General features: G+C 50.2%; 2 protein-coding genes across 8 annotated transcripts in view; one reads left to right on the top strand and one right to left on the bottom strand.

Moving 5' to 3' along the window:
* IL17B (interleukin 17B) overlaps window positions 1–3,890 on the top strand; it is a 29,719-nt gene extending 25,829 nt beyond the window's left edge. For all 4 annotated transcript variants that reach the window (XM_073994560.1, XM_073994561.1, XM_073994559.1 and 1 more), the window contains exons 2-3: window positions 1,252–1,541; window positions 3,557–3,890. In XM_073994560.1, coding sequence (XP_073850661.1) covers window positions 1,405–1,541; window positions 3,557–3,788 — 369 coding nt within the window. In that variant the 5' untranslated portion in view covers window positions 1,252–1,404 and the 3' untranslated portion in view covers window positions 3,789–3,890. The remainder of the gene's footprint in view (window positions 1–1,251; window positions 1,542–3,556) is intronic.
* Window positions 3,891–8,763: 4,873 nt separating this feature from the next.
* On the bottom strand, window positions 8,764–20,655 carry PCYOX1L (prenylcysteine oxidase 1 like). Of its 4 annotated transcripts, XM_065546955.2 has the most exons (7): window positions 20,258–20,655; window positions 15,615–15,821; window positions 15,439–15,488; window positions 14,246–14,420; window positions 12,278–12,489; window positions 10,935–11,075; window positions 8,764–10,454 (listed from the first exon to the last, which is right to left on the bottom strand). In XM_065546955.2, exons 1-7 carry the CDS (start codon window positions 20,539–20,541, stop codon window positions 9,793–9,795), a joined length of 1,731 nt encoding a protein of 576 aa, XP_065403027.1. In that variant the 5' UTR covers window positions 20,542–20,655; the 3' UTR covers window positions 8,764–9,792. The 4 variants fall into 4 exon arrangements, with proteins under 4 accessions (XP_065403027.1, XP_065403028.1, XP_005558275.1 ...); XM_065546956.2 differs by lacking the exon at window positions 10,935–11,075; XM_005558218.3 differs by lacking the exon at window positions 15,439–15,488 and having other exon boundaries at window positions 20,258–20,377.
* Window positions 20,656–22,049: the final 1,394 nt, after the last annotated feature.

Here is a 22,049-nt window from a genome sequence, read left to right as displayed (position 1 = left end):
CTTTCTTTCTCTTTTCCCTTTCTCTTTTTTCTTTCTCTCTTTTTCTTTTTCTTTCTTTTCTTTCTTTCTTTCTTTCCTTTCTCCTTCCTTCCTTCCTTCCTCCCTCCCTCCCTCCCTCCCTTCCTTCCTTCTCTCTAGACGGAGTCTCGCTCTGTCGCCCAGGCTGGAGTGCAGTGGCGCAATCTCTGCTCACTGCAAGCTCCGCCTCCCAGGTTCACACCATTCACGCCTCAGCCTCCCGAGTAGCTGGGACTACAGGCACCCGCCACCACGCCTGGCTAGTGTTTTTGTATTTTTAGTAGAGACAGAGTTTCACCGTGTTAGCCAGGATGGTCTCGATCTCCTGACCTTGTAATCCACCTGCCTCGGCCTCCCAAAGTGCTGGGATTACAGGCGTAAGCCACTGTGCCTAGCCTCAGCAAAGTTCTTAACCAGTTCAAACCTCCTCTCTCATCTTCCCCCAACCCACCCCTCCCACCCCTGTAATACTTCAACTCCCTCAGCCCATGCCTGCCATGCCTCACCTGACAAGTCCCTTACCCAGAAAAGTTTCCCAGGCCATTGTCCCAGCACAGCTAAGCAGGAGGCCCCACTCTTCTCCAGCCACACCCTGAACGGGCCCATCCTGGACTTGTCGCTAGTGAGACCTGAGTGTTTGTCTTCTTGTTCACTGTCTTCCTTCTCAGACATAAATGACAGAAGGGCAGCGATGGGGACAGCCATTCATTTACTCAGCGAGTGTTCACTGAATGTACCACGCAGACACGGGGGATATGACAGTGTGTGGAAACAGACACATGCCCCCACGGAGTCCATGCTGAGTTGGGGGCAGACACATAAAAGAATCGTACATACAAACTATAAGACTGAAGTCATGCAAGAGGCGTGTGGGTTATGAGAGCCCAAGAAAGTCCAGAGACATCCCTAAGAAAGCGGCGCTGAAGCTGACACACGAGGGGTGGGAAGGTGTCCAGGAGGTGAAGAGGCAGAATGCTGCAGGCAGAGGCAGTGCAAAGTCCGTGTGGCAGGAGGGAGCATGCTGAGAGTAAGATTGAGAGAAGACCAGAGGCTGGAGCACACAAGAGAGAGGAAACGGGGTAATCTGAGGAGGGAGAGCTGGGGGATGGTGGGCAGAGTCAGACTTGAGCCTGGGAGACCCCTAAGAGCAATGGGAAAGGACCATGGATCCCAAGTCTTGGCCCAGAAAGAGACTTGGCTCTCCCACCTTTGACCTGTGGCTTTCCTCCCCAGCTGTTCCTTCTTACCATTTCCATCTTCCTGGGGCTGGGCCAGCCCAGGAGCACCAAAAGCAAGAGGAAGGGGCAAGGGCGGTCTGGGCCGCTGGCCCCTGGCCCTCACCAGGTGCCACTGGACCTGGTGTCACGGGTGAAACCGTACGCCCGCATGGAAGAGTATGAGAGGAACATTGAGGAGATGGTGGCCCAGCTGAGGAACAGCTCGGAGCTGGCCAAGAGGAAGTGTGAGGTCAACTTGCAGCTGTGGATGTCCAACAAGAGAAGCCTGTCTCCCTGGGGTTACAGGTAGGCTGGGCAGTGGTGGCAAGCTGTCTTTGGGGGGCGGGGGCCTTTCCCACGCCCCAGTCATTGTAATGGTTAAGATCTCAGATTCAGAGGTCTGGGTGCTTGGGTTCGGATCCTAGCTCTGCCTCTTACTCGCCTGTGAGGCTTTGGGGAAATGGATTAGCCTTTCTGGGCCTCAGTTTCCTCAATGTAAATGGAGGCAATAGTAGTACCTACTTCAGAGTCTTATTAAATGAGATATCCATGCAGAGCACTGCCCTTATTGTTCTTCGAGTCTCCGTGGAAGTGCCTGCAAGGCTTTCCCCAGATGTCACTTCCTCTGCTCGGTGGGCCTCTGACACCCTTCTAAGGTGTGGCACTTCCATGCAGTGTCTCATGCTGGACCTGGGCCTTCCCAGTGCCGGCATCAGAATCACCTAGGGATTCCCACGCCCAATCCAAACCTCCAGCAGCGAGGCCCAGAAAGTACTATTTCTTATAGCTCCACGTGGTCAGGGCGCACAGCAGGCTGTGATGTGGGAATCAAGACCCGCTGCCCTGGATAACGATGGCAGCAGCGTCCTCTCTTGGTTGTAGCTCCGCTTCCTTGCTCAGTGCCTAACCCACAGAAAGGACCAAAGATGAAGGAATGGGTTGACCCTGAGGTCCTCACTCACAAACCCAGGCCAGAGATTTTTCAGCCACATGACATACACCCTGAGACTCTAGAATAGCACTGTTCATCAGAACTTTCTGTGATGATGTGAAGCCAGTACGGTAGCCACTAGCCTCATGCGCCTACTGAGTACTTGACATGTGGCTACTGTGACTGAGGGATGAACTTTGATTTTTTAATTTTTTGTTTGAGACAGGGTCTCACTCTGTCACCCAGGCTGGAGGACAGTGGCATGGTCTCAGCTCACTGCAGCCTCTGCCTCCTGGGCGCAAGCAATCTTTCCACCTCAGCCTCCCAAGTAGCTGGGACCACAGGCATACACCTGCATACCTGGCTAATTTTTTTATTTTTTATTTTTTGCAGAGACAGGATCTCACTATGTTGCCCAGGCTGGTCTCACACTCCTAAGCTCAAGCAATCCACCTGCCTTGGCCTCCCAAAGTGCTGAGATTACAGGCGTGAGCCACCATGCCCAGCCTAATTAATTTGACACATGAAACTAGTGGCTACTGCATTGAACAGCGCAGCTGCAGAATGTGACCATTGGAAGGGTCGGTAAAGATCCTCCAGAATGGAGCTTTTCACATCTGACTGTGCTCATGCATCACTCAGGGATCTGACAAAAACAATGCAGCTTCAGATTTAGGAGATTCTGCATTTCTAGCAAGCTCCCAAGCATAAGGTGATGCTAATGCTGTATGTCCACAGGTCCAGTTCACCCACTTCCTTGTCCCGTATTTAGTAGATGGGGAAACCGAGGTGCAGAAACGAAGTCACAAAGCAAGTCCCTGTATGCGAGGCTCCATGAGAGCACCAGGAGGGAACTTGCCTGCTTTGTTCATCAGTGAACACCTAAAATCTAGGACAGAACTGCTCATGTGGTGAGCATGTAACTGTTGAATAAATGGAGATTAAGTCAGAATAGAACCCAGACCTCCTGACTTCCTTGCCAGTGGAAATTAGGCATCAATAAAAATAATCCACATTTTATTTCCGTGGATTAAGTTGCCCAACAATATAAACACAGTGGGGGTGGGGCAGGCAGAGGGAGGCCTTAGGCTACTTCACGATCCCCACAGCATAACCTAGTACTGGGGTGGGCATCTGGCTGCATGAAAGAAGGAAGCTGGGTGACTGGTGACCTTGAAGCTGGATAACCTTGGGGCTCTCAACTTGCCTTCCATGATCTTCAGTTTCCTCATGTGGAACACGGAGTTGATTACTGCCTTTCCTCCAGCCCAACACAGTCTTGCTGTGGAAATTAAAACTTTGATTAGGAAAGGCAGGTGTGTGGGGTATGGGTGATGACTGGCCCTTTCTTGATCACCTTCCGCTCTGCTCTTTCTCCTGCTCCCTACAGCATCAACCACGACCCCAGCCGTATTCCCGCAGACCTGCCGGAGGCACGGTGCCTGTGTCTGGGCTGTGTGAACCCCTTCACCATGCAGGAGGACCGCAGCATGGTAAGCGTGCCGGTGTTCAGCCAGGTGCCTGTGCGCCGCCGCCTCTGCCCGCCACCGCCCCGCACAGGGCCTTGCCGCCAGCGTGCGGTCATGGAGACCATCGCCGTGGGCTGCACCTGCATCTTCTGAAGCACCTGGCCCAGAAGCCAGGCCAGCAGCCTGAGACCATCCTCCCTGCACCTTTGTGCCAAGAGAGGCCTATGAAAAGTAAACACTGACTTTTGAAAGCAAGACTTTGGGTTTGCTTCTTGTGGCTTCGAAGTCAAAACCAGGGTCAGGGTAGGAGGTTCCTGGGAGGTAGATTTCAGATTAACATAAAGGAGGATTTTGCCGGGCACGGTGGCTCAAGCCTGTAATATCAGCACTTTGGGAGGCCGAGGCGGGCGGATCACGAGGTCAGGAGATCGAGACCATCCTGGCTAACACGGTGAAACCCCGTCTCTACTAAAAATACAAAAAGAAATTAGCCGGGCGTGGTGGCGGGCGCCTGTAGTCCCAGCTACTCCGGAGGCTGAGGCAGGAGAATGGCGTGAACCCGGGAGGCGGAGCTTGCAGTGAGCCGACATCGCGCCACTGCACTCCAGTCTGGGCGACAGAGTGAGACTCCGTCTCAAAAAAAAAAAAAAAAAAAAAAAAAGGAAGATTTTTCGTCACTCTGAGTTCTCCAAGGTTCTGAGTTTCATCACTCTGAGTTCTGAGGTGGCCTATTAGAAAATAATGTGGTCACCTCTACTACTTAGGGATATCATGTGTTTCCTTTATTTATTTATTTTGAGACAGGGTCTTACTCTGTCGTCCAGGGTGGAAGTGGCCCAGTCACAGCTTACTGCAGCCTCAGCCTCCCCAGGCTCAAGGGATACTCCCACCTCAGCCTCTCAAGTAGCTGGGACTACAGGTGTGTGCCACTCCACCAAGCTAATTTTTGTCCTGTTTGTAGATACGGGGTTTCACCAGTTGCCTAGGCTGACCTTCAACTCCTGGGCCTCTTTGCAGATCAGACTTCTGCCCGCCTCAGCCTCCCAAAGTGTTGGGATTACAGGAGTGAGCCACCACACCCGGCCCATGTGTTTCCTTTTATTTGGGGTGTAAGTCTATATTGCAACCATGTTAATGTGACTTGGTTGCTATAACCAATGTAGGAGTTAACAAGAGCTAACTCTACTCACTTAAGGGTCGCTGGAAACAAGCTCTTTTGAAGCGGGGAGCTCCCCATCTCTGAAATTGTCAAGTTAAAGCCAAGCTTCTCAAAGGTATTATGGAGCAGATGCCTGCTCTGGTTGGAGGAGATGATCTGAAGTATTTTCAGCTCTGAGATTTCTCTGCAGATCAGACTTAGACCCAAAGAAAGGCTTCCAGGTTGCCAAAGAGCAGGTGCTTTTCACCTGGGACTGTGCATCCTTGAAATTTTTATGTATGTACTTTTTCGGAGCTGAGGATTCCTGGTTTTGAACAGACACTCTTAAGTTGAGAAGTGTCATCATTCTTTCTTCCAGCCCTGTCCAAATCTCCTGGGAGCATCAGAATCTCCTGGAGGGACTGTTAAAACAGCTTGCGGGGCCCCACATCTAGAGGTTCTGATTCAGGTGGAGGCTGATACTTTGCATTTTTTTGCAGTGTTTTTCTTGCATTTTTAATATATAAATGATTGTTTCCAGGTGATGCTGGTGCTGCTGGTCTGGACACTGGCTTATATTAAGATACTCTGCTGATCAAAAATGGCAGTGTGCTGGCTTACTCCTGTCATAACAGCACTTCGGGAAGCTGAGGCAGGCGGATTTCTTGAGCCTCAGGAATTTGAGACCAGCCTGGGAAACATGGCAAAACCTCGTCTCTACAAAAAAATACAAAAATTAGGCCAGCATGGTGGCACGAGCCTGTAGTCCCAGCTCTTAGAGAGGCTGAGGTGGAAGGATCACTTGAGCCTAGGGAGGTTGAGGCTGCAGTTAGCCATGACAGTGCCACTGCACTCCACCCTAGGTGACAGAGTGAGACTGTTAAAAAAAAAAAAAAAAAAAAAAAAGCCAAAAACAGCAGTGTGGACTGATATATCCTAAAGTCCGTGCTGTGCTGACTCGTGACCCCTGGATGCAATTCCCCACTTCCCCCTTTGTCCCCTAGCAATTCAATCCTCCCCCTGGGCCCTCTAACCCCTGCAGCAAATCCCAAATCAGCTGTTCTAGGGCCTAAAAATACCTTCTCTCCCACAAGACAGCTGAGGGGCTCAGACTATATTCTGAGGGTAAGAATAGCTAGCACTTTAGAGTTAGCTTTAATAAAAGGGCCAATGGCCCAGGACAGGAATACTTGGCTTGGCTGCTCTAACTTTAGTGCTTAAAGCAGTTTTAGCTCTGAACATCTTAAGGGTCTAATTCATGAAAGGCCAATGATTAGGTATGTGCCTGCCTGGGGTGGTAAGTAACTTACCTTTTTTGGTATTGTTCTAGAGTGGATACTGGTTAAAATTACCTCAGGAAGCTTCGGCTGGGTTCCAGACACATGGAAAACAGACTTCCTGTGCTAGCGCATGCTGATCCCTTCAGCAGCCGCTTCTCCACCCTTGGGGCTGCTCTCCAGGTCTTAAGACTTCAGCCCCACATGAAGGGCCCACAGCTTCCAAGCCCTTTCTGTGGGGTGAGGGTGTGGGAAGAATTGAGCTGCAGGAGGGTTGCTTGTAGTCCTGGGAGACCCTAGGTGCTCTGGGGCCTAGGGGCTGGTGGGGAAACCCCTCATTGTGGTAGGAGGGGGGTGTCTTACTTCTACCCAAGCATCAGGAGCCCCCAGATGCTCCATAAACACCAGCTAGCTTCATACGGATGATGCCTTTTCCTCTTTCTGGGCTTTAGATTCCTCATCTGTGAAATGAACAAATGGGATTTGGGGATCTCCAGGGTCTTTTCCAGGCTTACCATTCTGTGACTTAAAAGCTTAGCCTTAGTGGCTGGGATGGCCACTGGCGGAGCTCTGAGTCCCAGCTGGCTCTTCCCATGCTCCCAGTTTAAAGGCAGCAGCAGGAAGCTCAGATCCGTTGGAGAGCTGGCTCTACACAGCACCCTGGAACTTCCTTTGGTCTGAGTCTCAGTGTGTTTCATGTTTGCTTCCTCTAGCGAGAAGCTCGCACTCCACAAGACAGGGGCCTTATCCCTTGCTCAGCGCTGCACCTCCAGCACCTGGCAGTGTCCAGTGCGCATAGGGGCGCGGTGTTTGGTGAATGAGTGCACAGACGCCTCTAGGGGGAGCCCAAGATCTGCCTCCTGCTTCCCTCTATTATGCCTTCATAGGTGGGTCAGAGCAAAGAATTCCTTACCAACTTCCCTGGTCCGCCACTGCCAATCACCCACCCCCATTCTACCCTCTACAGCTGCCCCTTATCCCCCAAATTTTGCTTGGGTCACTTGCTCCTGGAGGCAGAGTTCCCATGAAGGGTATTAAACGTCTACTACGCTGCATCCAAGACTGAGGATGCATGGCCCTTTTCCTGTTTTGTTTGGCTGTCTTTGCAAATGCTCTCTTCTTCCAGGGGTCCGTGAGCTGCTGGGGGCTTATGTCCAGGCCTGAGAAGGCTGGGGTGAGCCCCAGGGCAAAGGCTTCCTGTTGGTTCTCATTTCTGGAATCTGTCCTTTCCTCCCTGCCTCCAAGGAATCAGGTTTGGGCTTGGGGAGGCAGGGAGTGTGGGCATTTTGGCTGGCTTTGGTTCTGAGCTGTTTGGGCCTATTCAGGTAAAGGACGTTTCTGAAGGACATAGCCAGTTCCAATGCAGTCATGCTTGGGCGTGGAGCCAAAGCCCAGCCAAGGACTGAGGATCGAATGTTAACTGCCTTGATTTGTGTCTTCTGTGCACATATTCTCTGTAGGGATGCAAGGGAGGGGGTAGTTATCAGGGATACGTTTTGTATTGTCCAGTGCTGGGTCAATATCAATTATTAATTACACCATGACAGTGCATGCCATCCTCAAACAGACCATGAAAAGATGCCATTACACGCTTTGATTTCACTGGACTTGAGAGCCCCATTTGCATGTGGCTGACATTGTGCCTCTCTCTCTCCCATACCCTTTCCCCCTTTGACCTTGAAGTTTGGGTGAGACCACTTCTGCTCCAGGGATAGGACCTGACTGCTCTAAGCCAATCAGCTTAATCTCACACCCTCCCTGCCTGCACCATAGTTACTGGTCTTGTATCTGAATTCCAAGCCAATCAGCATGTAGCATTCCCTTGACCACAGGAATTGGTTCAGGGGTGGTCCAACTGGCCAAGCCCTAAATCTGGTTCATTGCTTATGAGAGAAGACCTTCTCTTCCTGGGAGCTGTTGGCAGCCATCTTTGACCACGAGACAAATCACGGAACTGTGAGATTACACAGTGCTCTATGCCTAGACTTTAAAGCCATGATAACAAAAACTTTTTATTGCTTAAGTCAATGTTTTCTACTACTTCATCAAAAGCCTTCTTAGTTGGCTGGGGGCGGTGGCTCACATCTATAATCCCAGCACTTTGGGAGGCCAGGGGTGGGTGGATCACCAAGGCTAGGAGTTTAAGACCAGCCCAGCCAACATGATGAAACCCCATCTCTACTAAAAATACAAAAAACTAGCCAGGTGTGGTGGCAGGTGCCTATAATCCCAGTTACTCGGCAGGCTGAGGCATGAGAATTGCTTGAATCCAGGAGATGGAGACTGCAGTGAGCCAAGATCACACCATTGCGCTATGGCCTGGAGAACAAGAATGAAACTCTGTCTCAAAAAAAAAAAAAAAGCCTTCTTACTGATGTGTCAGTTTCATAATTTCTATAGTTATCAATAAGTGCATACTACTTGTACTTTCTTTCACAGCCATTACCATCACCCTGGCACAGTAAAAACCACTTCAGAGCCAGTTTGGGCCTCCACCAACTGGAAGGGTATTTTGCCCATGCATTTGGCAGTGTTGTTACTCTGGGCACCCAGGCCCTTTCCCTAAAGCCTGACTTAGCAAGTCTGGTAGGACTTCGGCATCTGCATCTTTCTCAAGGCTCCCTCCCCTTCCCCAGGAGATACTAATGTAGTGGTTGGTCCCTGGACACCTAAGACTTAGCTCTTCCATTACAGAAAAGAAGAGGTCCAAAAGGAATGAAAAGGGCTTTTACTTTCTTTTCTAAAACAAGTGATTTTTAAGGGTTTGTAGAAAAAGCAAAGCAAAGCATAATTCTCCTCTTACTTCAAGCTAGTGTCTGATGAGAAAGTACCAGGGTAATCTCTGAAGAATCCTACCCCAACACCTTCTTTTCTTTTTCTTCTGCTGGAATGAACATCTAGGGGTGAGATATGACTGCTCCCTACCCATCTGGGGACTTGTCTTCTTTATATTGTTGCATTCCTCAATCTTTGCATAAGGAAGAGAATGGTTAATTCCTGTAGGTGAAAAGGAAAAGCTTCCCTCTTCCTACAGCCTCGCATGTTTCTCTTTTCCCACTGGTTGCCAGGAAGCTTGGAAATACAGTGACGACTGTTCAGGCACATGTCTCTTCCTTGGGTCCTACCACAGTCATCTCCTCCAATATGCAGTGATGTTGACAGGCTTTGAGATGGTGACTAGTGAGTTCTGAACTAGGTACCTCAAATCTAGCAAGTCCACAGTAAACAGGAGCTATGATCATTTCTTAGGTTTTCTGATCTTCCCTTCTACTTTATTTGTAACCATCTGGTTGTAAATGTTTTATTGTAGTTTGCCTCAACTGATTGTCCATTGTGGGAGTAGGTAGTGAAAAAAACAGTAATAAAATTAGACTCACAGTTCTCTGCCTTACATTCCCTCCCGCAGTCTTCTGGTTTCTAGCTAAAAAACCAAGTCTGAAGCACCTTGTGAAGACGAACTTTTTTCTTCTTAAAAAGAAATAAATAAAACAAATATACTGGCTTGGATTTCCTTCCCTTTTCTTACTTTCCCCCTTAAAAAAAAGCAGCAGCCACCGTGTGGACCCTTAAGATAGGCAGACAGTAGGCCACCTGGACCCACACTGGAGGGAAAAGACACTTGATACACGAGGGGTCAGAAAGAGGCCTGGTGGGCGAGCATGGCTTATTCAGTCCTGGACTGCGGTGGGGTGTGATCCATTTTCAGTGGGGGATGAAAGTTCCCAGGCTCTCCCCAGAGCCCTCACAGTTCAGTCTTGACCTTGTGCATCAAATCTTTTTGATCAATCTTGTCTAGGTCCTGGTACCAGCGGTTGTAAGCCAGCAAGGCCACATTCTTGGCAGCCACGGCCATCACCTCCACGGAGCTGGCCGCCCACTCCAGGGCATTGAGGTAGAAGAGCTGGTCATGGAGTGCGAACCTCGGGAGCGTGGGGCGGGAGCCATAGAGGGGATGGGCCTGCCACTCAGCTGTCTGTACTGAGTAATAGGAACGGAAGAGGGTCTTTAGCTGGGTCCGAAAGAGTGGCTTAGGGGACTGGACTCGCCAAACAGCTGCCTCCTGGGGCTGCTTTCGCCGGAAGCTGGCAGAGATGTTGACAGGGCACATGTTGTCCAGAGTGCAGAAGAAGCTGGGGAAATCTGTGGTAAGGATGTTCGCAAATGGGAAAAGCTTAGGGTCTGGGAAACCGAAGTAGGAAGAGTTGAGGTAGCCGTGGACCAAGGAGACGACGGTGGGCTGGAAAGAGCCCTGCAGGTCATCAATGGGCGGGTGGAAGCCTGCAAACGTTAAGTTGCTGCTGCTGTTGTCCAGGTGCAGGGGGGTGGCAATGACCACGATGTCATAGAAGTCAGAGCTGTTGCCTACCTCATTCTCATACGCCACCTGGTACAGGGCTTTCCCCTCTGGAAACAAAAGAGCACAAAAGTCAACTTTCCTTTGGCTTCTACCCACTGAACTCCCTACTGGGGCCCAGCATTGAGGTTCTACTCCGGGTGCAGCAGGGCTGTCTAGATGGTGGGTCCTGGCCTCTCCATGCTGATGCGGCTACAGAGGAAGCAAGGGGCATGGAGTCAGGAGACTCAGTTTCCGCTCTGCTTCTGCCGCTGGCCAGCTGGGAGGCTTGGGCAAGGTTATCATTCAAAGTCCTCATTGGTCAACAGAAAAAGGCTGGGTTGATAGAAGTCTCAGTTTTCTGGCTCTGACATTTGAATTGGGAAAACAGCACCCTCTAGTGTCACCTGGCCAGGTTGGGGCTTCTCAATGCTTTTTCGGACATACTCCCCAGGGGGATCACAGACCAGAGCTGAGGTACAAAGGAGGCAGAAGTGTCTGTCCACTCGCTGGGAATGGCACACCTGCCCGCTCCTGCCCTGGCTACTCACCTGTGCTGTGCAGGGTCACGGAGGTCACTGTGGCATGGATCACATTGGCCTTGGTGAGCTTCAGCAAACCGGAACAAACCAGCTTATTGCCTCCTTCCACAGACCACAGGCTGCCTTGGGCCCCGGCTAGTGACATGGCTCCTGGGCAAAGCGGGAAGGGGGTGCTGATAGGTTGTCAGGGCCATGGGGCAGGGGGGCTGGGGAGTCCAGTACTATTCGACGGTGCCTCCCTGCCAGAGCAAAACTCTCCCAACCATGGGTGTGGGGAGATGGCAAACATACGAGCAAGTACAACGAAGTGCATAGCGCTATGCGGGGAAGACACTGTGCTCAATGAAAGCCAGCTCCCACAGACCACATATTGTGAGGTCTATTCTATGCAGAATGCCCAGACTAGGCAAATCCACAGAAACAGAAAGCAGATCCGTAGCTGCCCAGGGCTGGGAGGCTGGGGGGTGTTGGGGAATTGAGGGCTAAAGGGCAAGAGGTTTCTTTTTGGAATGATAAAAATGTCCTAAAATTGACTGTGGTGATGGTTTCAGAACTCCGAACGTGCTAAACACCACTGAATTGTGCCATTTAAATGGGTGAATTATGTGGTATGTGAATTCTATATATCTCTACACAAAAACGCTGTGAAGGAGACACACAAGATACTGAAAGAGTGAGCAGAGAAGCCACACTGAGGGGACACTGAGGCAGGGCCTGAAGGCTGAGAAGGAGCCAGCATGTACAGAGCCAGATGAACAGTATCGAGGGTACAAGGGAGGTGCTTGTTATTGTAAACCTTTGCATCCATTTAACAAAAATATCCTGAGTGCCTAGTATGACTTAGGCACTGTTCTGTGTTTGCGACATATCAGGGAACAACAGACAAGGATTCCTGCTCTTGTGAAGCCTGAGTTCTCCACTCTTGTGGTGTGTGCTAGCAGACAGTGAGCTACACACAGGCCCAGCCACCCCCATGAAGAGCTGGGAAGAGGAGGTGCTCTAACAGTGGCTCAAAGGCCTCAACACGGCAGTTCTTGAAACCAAAGTGTAGAGAGCAGAGCATTATCTCAGCTCTAACATTTACACGCATGCAAAGGATTGAGGCAATTGGGAGTGGTAGAAACACACTGGACCTGTGATCTGAGCCCTGCTTTTACTGTCTGTGAAGTGGGGTGATACTATCTCCTGCCAATTCACGGCCAGTGCCAGAATCAGATAGGATGGGGTAGCAGAGTGCCTACGTAACTGTAATGAGCTGGATAAAGGCGAGGTTATCATGGGGATCCCCCGTCCATTCTGAGCACCTTGGGTGGAGGCGGAGCAGGTGGGTAGGTCAAGGGCTGGACGCTCACCTGCAAAGGCGGGCATCGCTGCTGACTGGCCATAGCTGGCCCGCAGGACAGCGGAAACGACATCATCAATAAAGCGCTGCGTGACGCCCACCTGCAGCAGGGACTCCGCCACAGAGTGCTGGGTCATGTTGACAAAGGTGGACTCCCCCAGCGAGTAGAGCAGCTCTTCCACACCCGAGAAGGCATAGCCATGGGCCTGGTACTTATAGATCCTAGAAGACACATAGAACTGGAGTCCTTGTGCAGGAAGGCTTTCTGCCTGACCACCTGCCCCTGGGTCACAGTGCCTGGGAGGCCCACCAGGAACCCATGACTTCCTCTACATGGAGCAGTGGGAGAGAAGGCTGGTTATGTTCCCTGGCACCTGTTCTCTGACTGTGGCAGGCCTGCCCCACCTAAAGGGAGTGTGGAGGTATGGAATCCTTCTAGGCCTGGCTTTACATCACGGCTATGCTGCATAACAACTGTATCACTGCTCTGAGCCACTCCCTGCCTGAGGTCATAGTTCATAACCCTTTCTTCACCCAGCTGGGACTGCCAGGCTGTGGGCTACGGCCCACCCCTGCTGACACATCTCCTTCTCCAACAGCATCGGCTGTGCCACAGCTTCTAGGACCCGATGGCACATTGCAACTTCATGCCGACACTGTCACCTTCTCTGCCAGTCCAGCCTGTCCTCTCTTCTGGCTTGATCTGACAGGGCTCCCACTCACCCCCAGGCTCATGTCCTGTCGCTCTATCAGTCATGCAATCTCACTAGCATGGATTGGAACCACTGATGAATTTCCTGACTGGCAGGCCTTTGAATTGTTGCCCATTCTAGGGCTTCTTTTGTAAATATGTTGAGTTTGGTTATCAACAGGACACCAGATGGAGTATCCAGAAAGTAGAAATGTGGGTCTGGAAGTGAAGAGGAAACTAGGGCAGAGAGGGAGAAGTCATCTCCCATAAAACGCAGAAGTCAACATTATTGGTCTGGATATAATTGACAAGGGAGAAAAACATCAGAAAGAGAGGTACGGAAATAAGCTTCGGGTGACATCTGGAGAATGTAAGGAAGAAGTGCTATGAACAGCAGAGTTACAGAATGGGAAGGGAGTGGAGAAATGCCAGGAACCAGGGAAGGAGGGCACATGGCACACTTGAGTGTCTGACACTGAAGGGAGGCAGACAGTGATGGGGTCCGGGGAGCAGCCCCTGCAGCTTAGGCTAGAAGCAGTGAGCACCTTTGGGAGGGACTTTGGGGAAAGGTGAAGTGACAGCTTGGTGAGTGAATGAACAGGGAGAGAACAGACCACTTGCCCTCCATATCTGGGACCAAAGGTGATGGGGAGGGGGCTGGAGCCCAAGGATAGGAGGAGTGGTGAAGAAAGGTGTTTATTCTAGATGGAAAAATGAGGACAACAAAATTTGCAAATGAGTGGTCCACAGACTGCATCTGCCCTACAGATGTGTTTCATTTGGCTTACAAGATGAATTGGTTGCAAACGTTGAAAAACTGAAAGCTTTCACACACAACTCTGGATTTCTAGCTTCTTCTGAAAAGTGAGTAGATCTAGCCACAGGAGGTGGGCATTGTACACGGCTGGCTGCAGATGGCTGCCGTGGAGGGCTGGCTGCCTCCTTCAGAGGGGACCTTGTTCTGCTCTTTTCCACCTGCTGATTCAATGACTCACATCCCAGTTCAGCTCTTGTTAAGTGACTGAGTTTGCAACCCACGCTTTTATTAGCATCAGTGTAGTAGAGGGTAAGAAAATGAGTGTCAGTGTGACAATATTAGGGAGACCATTACTGGACGAAATACGGCCATTCCTCACGCCAGGGGCTTGCTCTGAGCCTGCACTGAATTGTGCTGGCTCAATTCTGCAAGGACCTTTTCCTTTTTCACAATGTACAGTCAGGCTGGTTCCTCCCCCACCTCTTCTTGGTCCCCCTGGAACGCCATCCCCACAGCTCTGCCAGCCCTACCTCATGAACTTCTCCATGACCTCCTCCACCCACATCTGCAGCCTCAGGAAGCTGATGCCGTAGTGCCACCAGAGGCGGAAGAGGTTCAGCAGGTACCAGTCGGTCTCCTCTAGCACGAAATGCTCCCCACCGAAGATGGCGCTCCTGCCCACCACCTCGCGCCGGTGCCTCAGCCCTGCAGAGACACAGAGGAGCCCCTCAGGTTCCCCCCAAGACTTGGGGCCTTCTTGACGCAAATGGACTGCTCCATTAAAGGAAACGTAAACACTATGGTTTGCTCATTTGTGCTGCTTGTTTATAAACAGTAAACAGATGCACTGGGAAAATGTCTGGACTACCTAGTCAATAAAAAAAATGAAAATGAAAATAATGGGACATTTTACATTTTTTTCCCCCAAGAGGATCCACAAGTGAGGGAAATTCAGATTTTATCCCAGAATGTCCAGGGGCTGAGAGCCACTGGGCTTGCTCTGAGATGGTGGCCTTGGGCCCTGAGATCACACTGAAGTTATCCTAGCTCCTTACAGCCATCCTGTACTCTGCAACTTGACAGAGCAGTGGACTCCTAAATACAGATAGAGCTGTTATGACTTGTCCCTTCCCCACGCCCACATACCACACACACTGCTCTCCACTTTAACAATACACTATATCTTGGAGATTGTCCTATATCTGGGCATAAAGACTTCCCCATTCTGACTGCTGAACAGCCTATTGTGTAGTTATACAGTAATTTGTTTAACCCCAGGTCCTAGTGGATAGGCAGGATACTTTCAGCCTTCTGCTATCACAAACAATGCTGTAATGAATAACTTGGTATCTATGCTACTGTGCACATCTGTAAGACCACGTGTAGCATCACTTCTGAGAAGTGGAGTTTCTGCATCAAACAGAATGTGTATTTGACAGATGCTGCTGGGTCTGAATCCCACCTTTCTTGCTGTAATGGCTTTAGCTTAAATCTATACATTTTCTGAGCCTCAGTTGCCTTAAGAGGAGACATAATGCTCATCTTGCAGGTTGGTAGGGGGGATCTAAGGTAATGCCTACCTACCACTCAGAAGGTGCCCAGCAAGCACCAGCATGTGGAAGGTGATATAATCACAATTATTTAGAGGCAGCAAATTGACAGGGAAAGAAACCGGCCTACGAGTCAAAGCTGAGTTCTAATCCCGGCTCTGCAACTAACTCACTGTGTAACCTCAGGCAAGTTCCTTCCCCTCTCTTGTCTCTGTTGCTCCATCTGTAAAATGAGGAGATTGGGCCACATGACCTTCTGGCCTTGATGGTCTGGGAAGTCTGAGAAGGGCCCAGTGCTGTCACCAGCCCCAGGGCACTGGGCACTGGAGCCCCAGGACTGACCACTCACCCAGCAGCTTGACGAAGTCCTGCATGTGCAGGCTCAGGGAGTGGAAGGAGGCAGCCCCGCTCTCGTAGTGCTGCTTGTTGACTGAGATGGTGGCCAGGCGGCCACCCACGGTTCCCTTCTCGTACACATCGATCTGCACCCGAGGTCCAAAGTGTTGCTGGAGGAAATGGGCCACGGCAGAGCCCCCGATCCCGGCCCCAACCACCGCTGTCAGCAGGCCCGGGAGGTAGGGAAGGAGAGAGACAGAACATGAGAGTGAGAGGCTGCAGTTCACACTGTATCCTCCTGCACTGGTGGTTCCCAGGTGCTTAAATTTCATAGGCTTATGACATTTCCAAAAGGAAATCTGCAGACTGAGTTGTCAGTAGAGCTATTAATAAGCAAAGGCAAACCTGAAAACCGCCGCCTACTATACCTTCATTTCATAAAGAAAAAGGTATTTCAGTAGCAAAAGACCAGCAAAGAATACTGAAAGTCAGGATGACCAATTAAAGAGAATAAATTTAGTTTTATATAAAACTTACTATCTTGCTTCTAATTTTCTTATTTCACTATGAATCGTTAAAAGTTACTGACCAGTTCTGTTCAGTGATCAGTGTTTGGAAACCATGCCTTAATCCAGGGATTGGCAAACTACAGCCTGCAAGCCAAATCCAGGCAGAAGTCTGTTTTTGCAAACTAAAGTTTTATTGAAACACAGTCATGTTGCTCTTTCAATTACTGTCTATGACTGTTTTCATTTTAGGCAGAGTTGAGTAGCTGCAACAGAGACTTCATGACCTCAAAAGCCTAAAATATTTACTCTCTGGCCATTTACAGAAAAAGCATACCAACTCCTGGTCTAGTCCAACCTACCACTGGACACTTAAATCATCTCTGTGTCTGTGTTTGTGAAGACTGGAATGCATCTGCCAGACGTGTGGTTCACACCTGTAATCACAACACTTTGGAAGGCTGAGGCGGGGGCAGATCACCTGAAGTCGAGAGTTCGAGACCAGCCTGACCAACCCTGTCTCTACTAAAAATACAAAATTAGCTGGGTGTGGTGGCGCATGCCTGCAATCCCAGCTACTTGGGAGGCTGAGGCAGGAGACTCGCTTGAACCTGGGAGGCAGAGGTTACGGTGAGCCGAGATTGTGCCGTTACACTCCAGCCTGGGCAACAAGAGCAAAACTCCCTCTTAAAAAAAAAAAAAAGACTGGAATGTACCCTATGATGGATTGCTCATTACCCTATAGGACACTATACTCCAGTTTGAATTCTTGTTACAAAGTTTCAGTTTTTTTGGGTCTTATCATGCACTGTCTTTACTGTACCTCCTGCCTTCCTGTTATTTGCAAACTTGGTTTACATGCCATCAGTATTCTCATCCAAATCACTGACAAAAATGTTTCATGGGACAGTGCTTGGAGGTGCTGCTAGGAAACCACTGCCTGGACAGACATCAATCTTGTTGTTTTTTTTGAAATAGGATCTGGCTCTGTTGCCCAGGCTGCAGTGCAGTGGCATATTGGCTCACTGCAAACCTTCCAGGCTCCCAAGCAGCTGAGACTACAGGCACCTGCCACCATGCCCAACATATTTTTCGTAGAGATGAGGTTTCACCATGTTGTCCAGGCTGGTCTTGAACCCCTGAGCTCAAGTGATCCTCCCGCCTTGGCCTCCCAAAGTTCTGGAATTACAGGCATTAAACACTGTGCCTGGCCTGACACTAATCATTAAACAGTCCTGTGAGAAAACTGTAAACTAGCTATGAAGCTACTGAACTGGACTACCACCCTACCTATAATTTTTGCCAACCATGTATCTGAAACACCACTTTCTTCTCATCAGACAGTCCAGAGGCCTTACCCAAAAAGAAAATGAAATAAATCTGGTGTAATTTGTCCTTTACTGGACCCATTCGGACCCACAGAGTACCAGCTCCTGCCAGGAAGTCACAGGCAATCCTCAGACAGCACCAGGTTCTCTATGATCTGGCCTCTGCTTACTTATTCCACTTCCTGCCCTACCCTCCCAAGATGCCACCTTCTCGTCTGTCTAGGCTTCTCTTATTGTGGGTGCATAGCTTTGTTCTCCCATCCTGGGAGAACAGCCCAAGCTGTTCCCTTTGATAGGAGTGCCATTACCCTGTGTCTCACTGGCTTCAACAGCCCTCAGATGTCACCTATAACTTGGCTTCACTGTCCCACCTGAGGGGAGTCAGGTGTTCCTCCTGTATATTCCCACAGCACACTCTGCTTAGCCGTACTGTAGTCAAGTTATTTAAGGACAGAGAGAGAGTGCACATGGTCACTATGTCCCCAGATCCTGGCAGACAGTAGAGTTCATGAAGTATTTTTTCTGTGTTGAAAGAATAAACCACTTCCTCTCTCAGTACTTACAAAGCCACTTCCAAGACAGCACATAACCTTTTTATCTTAACCACTGTGCTCCCATCCCCTCCATGTGCAAAGAGTCCCAAATTACCCATTTTTTTCAGAGAAATTGATATTAAGGCCTAGAAGCTGCCCAAGATCAGGAAGCAGAAGACACCACTTCATTGTGAACCAGCTCATTTAACACAACTGACACCCATTCTCTAATTTACAGTAAGATGTCCTGGGGCACAAAGAAAAATCCAATAGGCTTTTGTCCCCCAGCAGCCCAGCAAGGATTGGGCAGACAGACTCCTGCACACAATTAGCTAGGACAACCCATGATGAAGTGCAACAGGGTTCCAGGGAGTCCTGAAGAGGAAGAGTGAATTCTGCCCCAGAGGGTGTGGGGACACAGGCTTCTCGGGGAAACAAGATTTCATGCAAGATGCAAGATGCTGGAGGACAATCAGCTTTATCAGTGAGAGGACACGCACACTCTGCAAAGAGATCAGCATGAGAGGGGCAGCATGTGGAACTACATGGGTGGGTTTAGAGGGTCCTGATGCCACATGGGGGTTCTCGGATTTGATCCTGCAGGAGCACAAGGATTAAGCCATCCTAACAGGAATCCGCATTCTTGTTGTGGGTAGAGTCCAAACCACCAAGGTGAACAGAGGCTCCCGTCAGAGGGCTGAGGAAAATCTAGAAAGGTAAAGGGCAGCGTGGCATTGCCAAGTGTCCCAAGCTCCATGTTGCCACAATTCTGCTGGGTGGAGGTCCTGCCCCTTCCCCAATGGTGAGAAATGTCTTGTCCTGTTGCCTGTTCCCAAGAAAACGGGGAGTGCCCTGCATATTCCCACAGCACACTCTGCTTACCCCTAGCCACACTGTATTCAAATGATTTAAGGACAGAGAGAGAACACATGGTCACCCATGGATACTGCCCGCCTAACTCTTCCACATCCTTCAAAGCCTGGCTCAAACTCCACCTTCTCCATGAGGGCTTCTCTGGCTACTCTAGCCTCAGGATTCCCTTTTCTTGGCAAGCCCTCATCTCTCAGTCTCAAACTGGTTTCTGGCATGCTTCAGTCTTCTTAACCCTGTATGCCTGGGCTGTGGTTCTGCTACACAAGAAGCTTTAGCACTGCACTGGACCCTGTAAGTTTGTGATGCTTCTATGAGATGTTCCAGGCACTCCTGCCAACTGGGGTGCATGGAGGGTGGCCTAGTGGAGTAGGGTCTTTGTCCTCCCACCCTGAGGCCCAGTATTTCTGTCTGTGGGAATATTATGTGTGAGGGACTTGAAAATCTTCACGAGTCATGTAGTTAAAATGACAATCGTTGAGGGAGGAAAAATAAGCAACTGTAAACACATATGAAACTCTAGTCAATGATATGCACGATGAAGTATTTAGTGAGGTGTCCTGATGTCTGCAATTTATTTGGAGATGCATCAAAATGTAGGATGGATTCGTGGGTGTCTAGAACGGTGCGTGATAGTTATGTGACACAGCAAGTATAGTAGCAGTTAATGGCAGAATGTAGGTGGTGGGTATACAGATGACCACTATAAAATTCTTGCTGTACTTGTGAACATTTTCAAAATAAAGTATTGGGGAAACCACACGCACAATAAACAAAAAGACTGTTGTTAAAAGTTCCCCGTTCTGTCAGCAAATCTCCAGCAGACCTTGTGTTCTGTCTCTGTCGGGACTGTCTCCTATCCACCTGGGTGGGGGGGAGGCGGGGGGCGGAGGCGGGGTTTGGCTTACACGTTACTTCCAGGAAGCACCCCTGGGGCCGCAAAGACAGGGTGAAGCGCCCCTCCTCTGCATGCACTGTACTTCCTCAGCTCAGCACGGACTTCCCTGTACTGTGAGGGCTCTTCCCTCAGCAGGAACTAGAGCACCACGTCTGCTACACAGAGAGCCCTCAACCAACCTCTGTGAAGGCCATCGCCCAGCCTCTCTGTCCTCTGTCACCCGGGGGCCTAGCAAACAGCTAGGTCCATGACAGATGCTCAGCGACCCTGGACATCTCTGTGAGATCCGCGGCCAGTCCTGCCTAGGCCTCTTTTCTGTCCTAGGTGGCCCTCTTCACATGCCATGCCCCGGCCCCATCAGGACCTTCCCTGCCGCGTCCCCTTCGGCGCCTCTCCTCCACCCAGCTCCTCTCCCGAGGACCCCTCCCTCACCCAGCTGCCCTCCTCTACCTCCACCTAGCTGAGAACTGAGAACCCGCCAGCCCTCCCCAAATGGGAACCCCACCGCGTCCTTCCCGCACCGATTTTGCCCGGCGGGGCATCTCCGCCAGCAGCGGCGGCGGCGAGGAGCGCGGTCAGCGCGGCGAGCAGCGGTGCTGCGCGGGCCATGGCGGGCGGCGAGCGGGCAGCACGCTGGGTTCGGGCGCTCGCGGGTTGGCGCTCGCCTCTCCGCCCCGCCCCGACGCCCCACTGGCAGTCCCGCCTTCCTGCCGCGCCAGACCCAGCCCCGCATTGGCCGAGCCGCCGTCCCTCTCCAGCACGAAGCCCTCATTAGCTCCATCTCTCTCGGGATAGGCTCTCTCATTGGCAGCTTCCTCGTTCAACCCCCTGCATGCGGGTTCCTTATTGGCTGGTTCATTCTTGCCCGGCGCAGGTGTGCGCGCCTCGGGTCCTCAGCATCAGGACCAGGGCCCAGCTCCTGGAGAGGGATGAAAGAGATAAAACTGAAGCTTTGAAGACCTCGGTTATGTCCAGCCTCTACATTATTAGCTCTATGTCTTCTCCGTGTCTCATTGTTTCCTCTTTTATAACACAGACGAAGAGTCCTGCTCCACCTTTCTAGCTGGTTGTAACCATCTTAGGAGATAGGGGATATGAAGCCGTTTGCAGTGTTTCCAAGTGCTGGAAATTGCTGAACAAGCATGCGGCCAGGGTGGTAAGACGCTACCCTATTCATATGCTGACACAAGCCCCTGACACAAGCCCTATGCTTTCGATACTGACCTCCCCAGCTGTTATTTATGTGTTTGCAGTTTATATATATAGTTAATATCTCTGCTTTCTGCTTCCTAAAAACCAAAAGGCGGGGAAGGGTTTCATCTACTCTCTTTTCAGAAAGGAGAAAAGGAGGGATAAACTCCCATTTTCATCCCCTAAGAAGACAAGAGCAGCAGCTCAGACTTGCTAGTTTATCACGTTGTGAAAAACAGATTTCCTCTGACAGAAAATAAAGTTAGGGATGAGTTTCAGAATAAAGAAAATCCGGAGGCTAGGGGTGGCTCAAGCCTGTAATCCCAGCATTTTGGAAGGTCAAGCAGGAGGATCGCTTAGGCCAGAAGTTTGAGACCTGCGCAACAAAATGAGACTCTGAGACCCCGTATCTTAAAAAAGAAAGAAAAAAAAAATTAGCCAGGAGTGGTAGTGCACACTTGTAGTCCTAGCTATTCAGGAGGCAGAGGTGGGAGGCTTGAGACCAGGAGTTTGAGGTTAGTGTGCGATGATTGTGCCACTGCACTCCAGCCTGAATGACAGAGTCCCCATCTCTAAAAATAAATACATATATAAAAATAAATGAAATCCGTATTTACTCATAGATTATGGCTAAAAGAAGAAACTGGGCCGGGCACAGTGGGTCATGCCTGTAATCCCAGCACTTTGGGAGGCCGAGGTGGGCGGATCACTTGAGTTCAGGAGTTCGAGACCAGCCTGGCCATCATGGTGAAACCTTCTCTCTAATAAAATGCAAAAATTAGCTGGGCTTGGTGGTGTGCGCCTGTAATCCCAGCTACTCAGGAGACCAGGGCAGGAGAATCGCTTGAACCTGGGAGGTGGATGTTGCAGTGAGCCGAGATCGCACCACTGCACTCCAGCTTAGGCGACAGAGCGAGACTCCGACTCAAACAAAAACAAAAACAAACAAAACTGAAGGGATTCAGAGAATGGTGAAAGAGCTTATAGCTGGGGTTCTAAGTCAGCACTGCAACTTACTTGGGCCAAACTGGATTACTACTAGTAAACTGGTAGATGAATAAACATGCATTTGTCATAATCTTAAACTTTTTTGTTGGCAATGTTTGTATCAGGATGCAACAC

This window comes from Macaca fascicularis, chromosome 6 (assembly GCF_037993035.2).
Source record: "Macaca fascicularis isolate 582-1 chromosome 6, T2T-MFA8v1.1".
In the NCBI taxonomy this organism is placed as follows: Eukaryota; Metazoa; Chordata; class Mammalia; order Primates; family Cercopithecidae; genus Macaca; species Macaca fascicularis.
The sequence above is the reverse complement of the archived record's forward strand: the minus strand, read 5'-3'. Positions and strand labels throughout refer to the sequence as shown.

Coding starts and splice junctions, on each gene's coding strand:
- PCYOX1L (XM_065546955.2), bottom strand. CDS start 20,541: ATGAGAGAGCCTATCCCGAGAGAGATGGAGCTAATGAGGGCTTCGTGC. Junction 11,076..12,277: donor AGCGATGCCCGCCTTTGCAG/GTGAGCGTCCAG, acceptor CGCTTTGCCCAG/GAGCCATGTCACTAGCCGGG. Junction 10,455..10,934: donor CGTGACCCTGCACAGCACAG/GTGAGTAGCCAG, acceptor TTTTGTTTCCAG/AGGGGAAAGCCCTGTACCAG.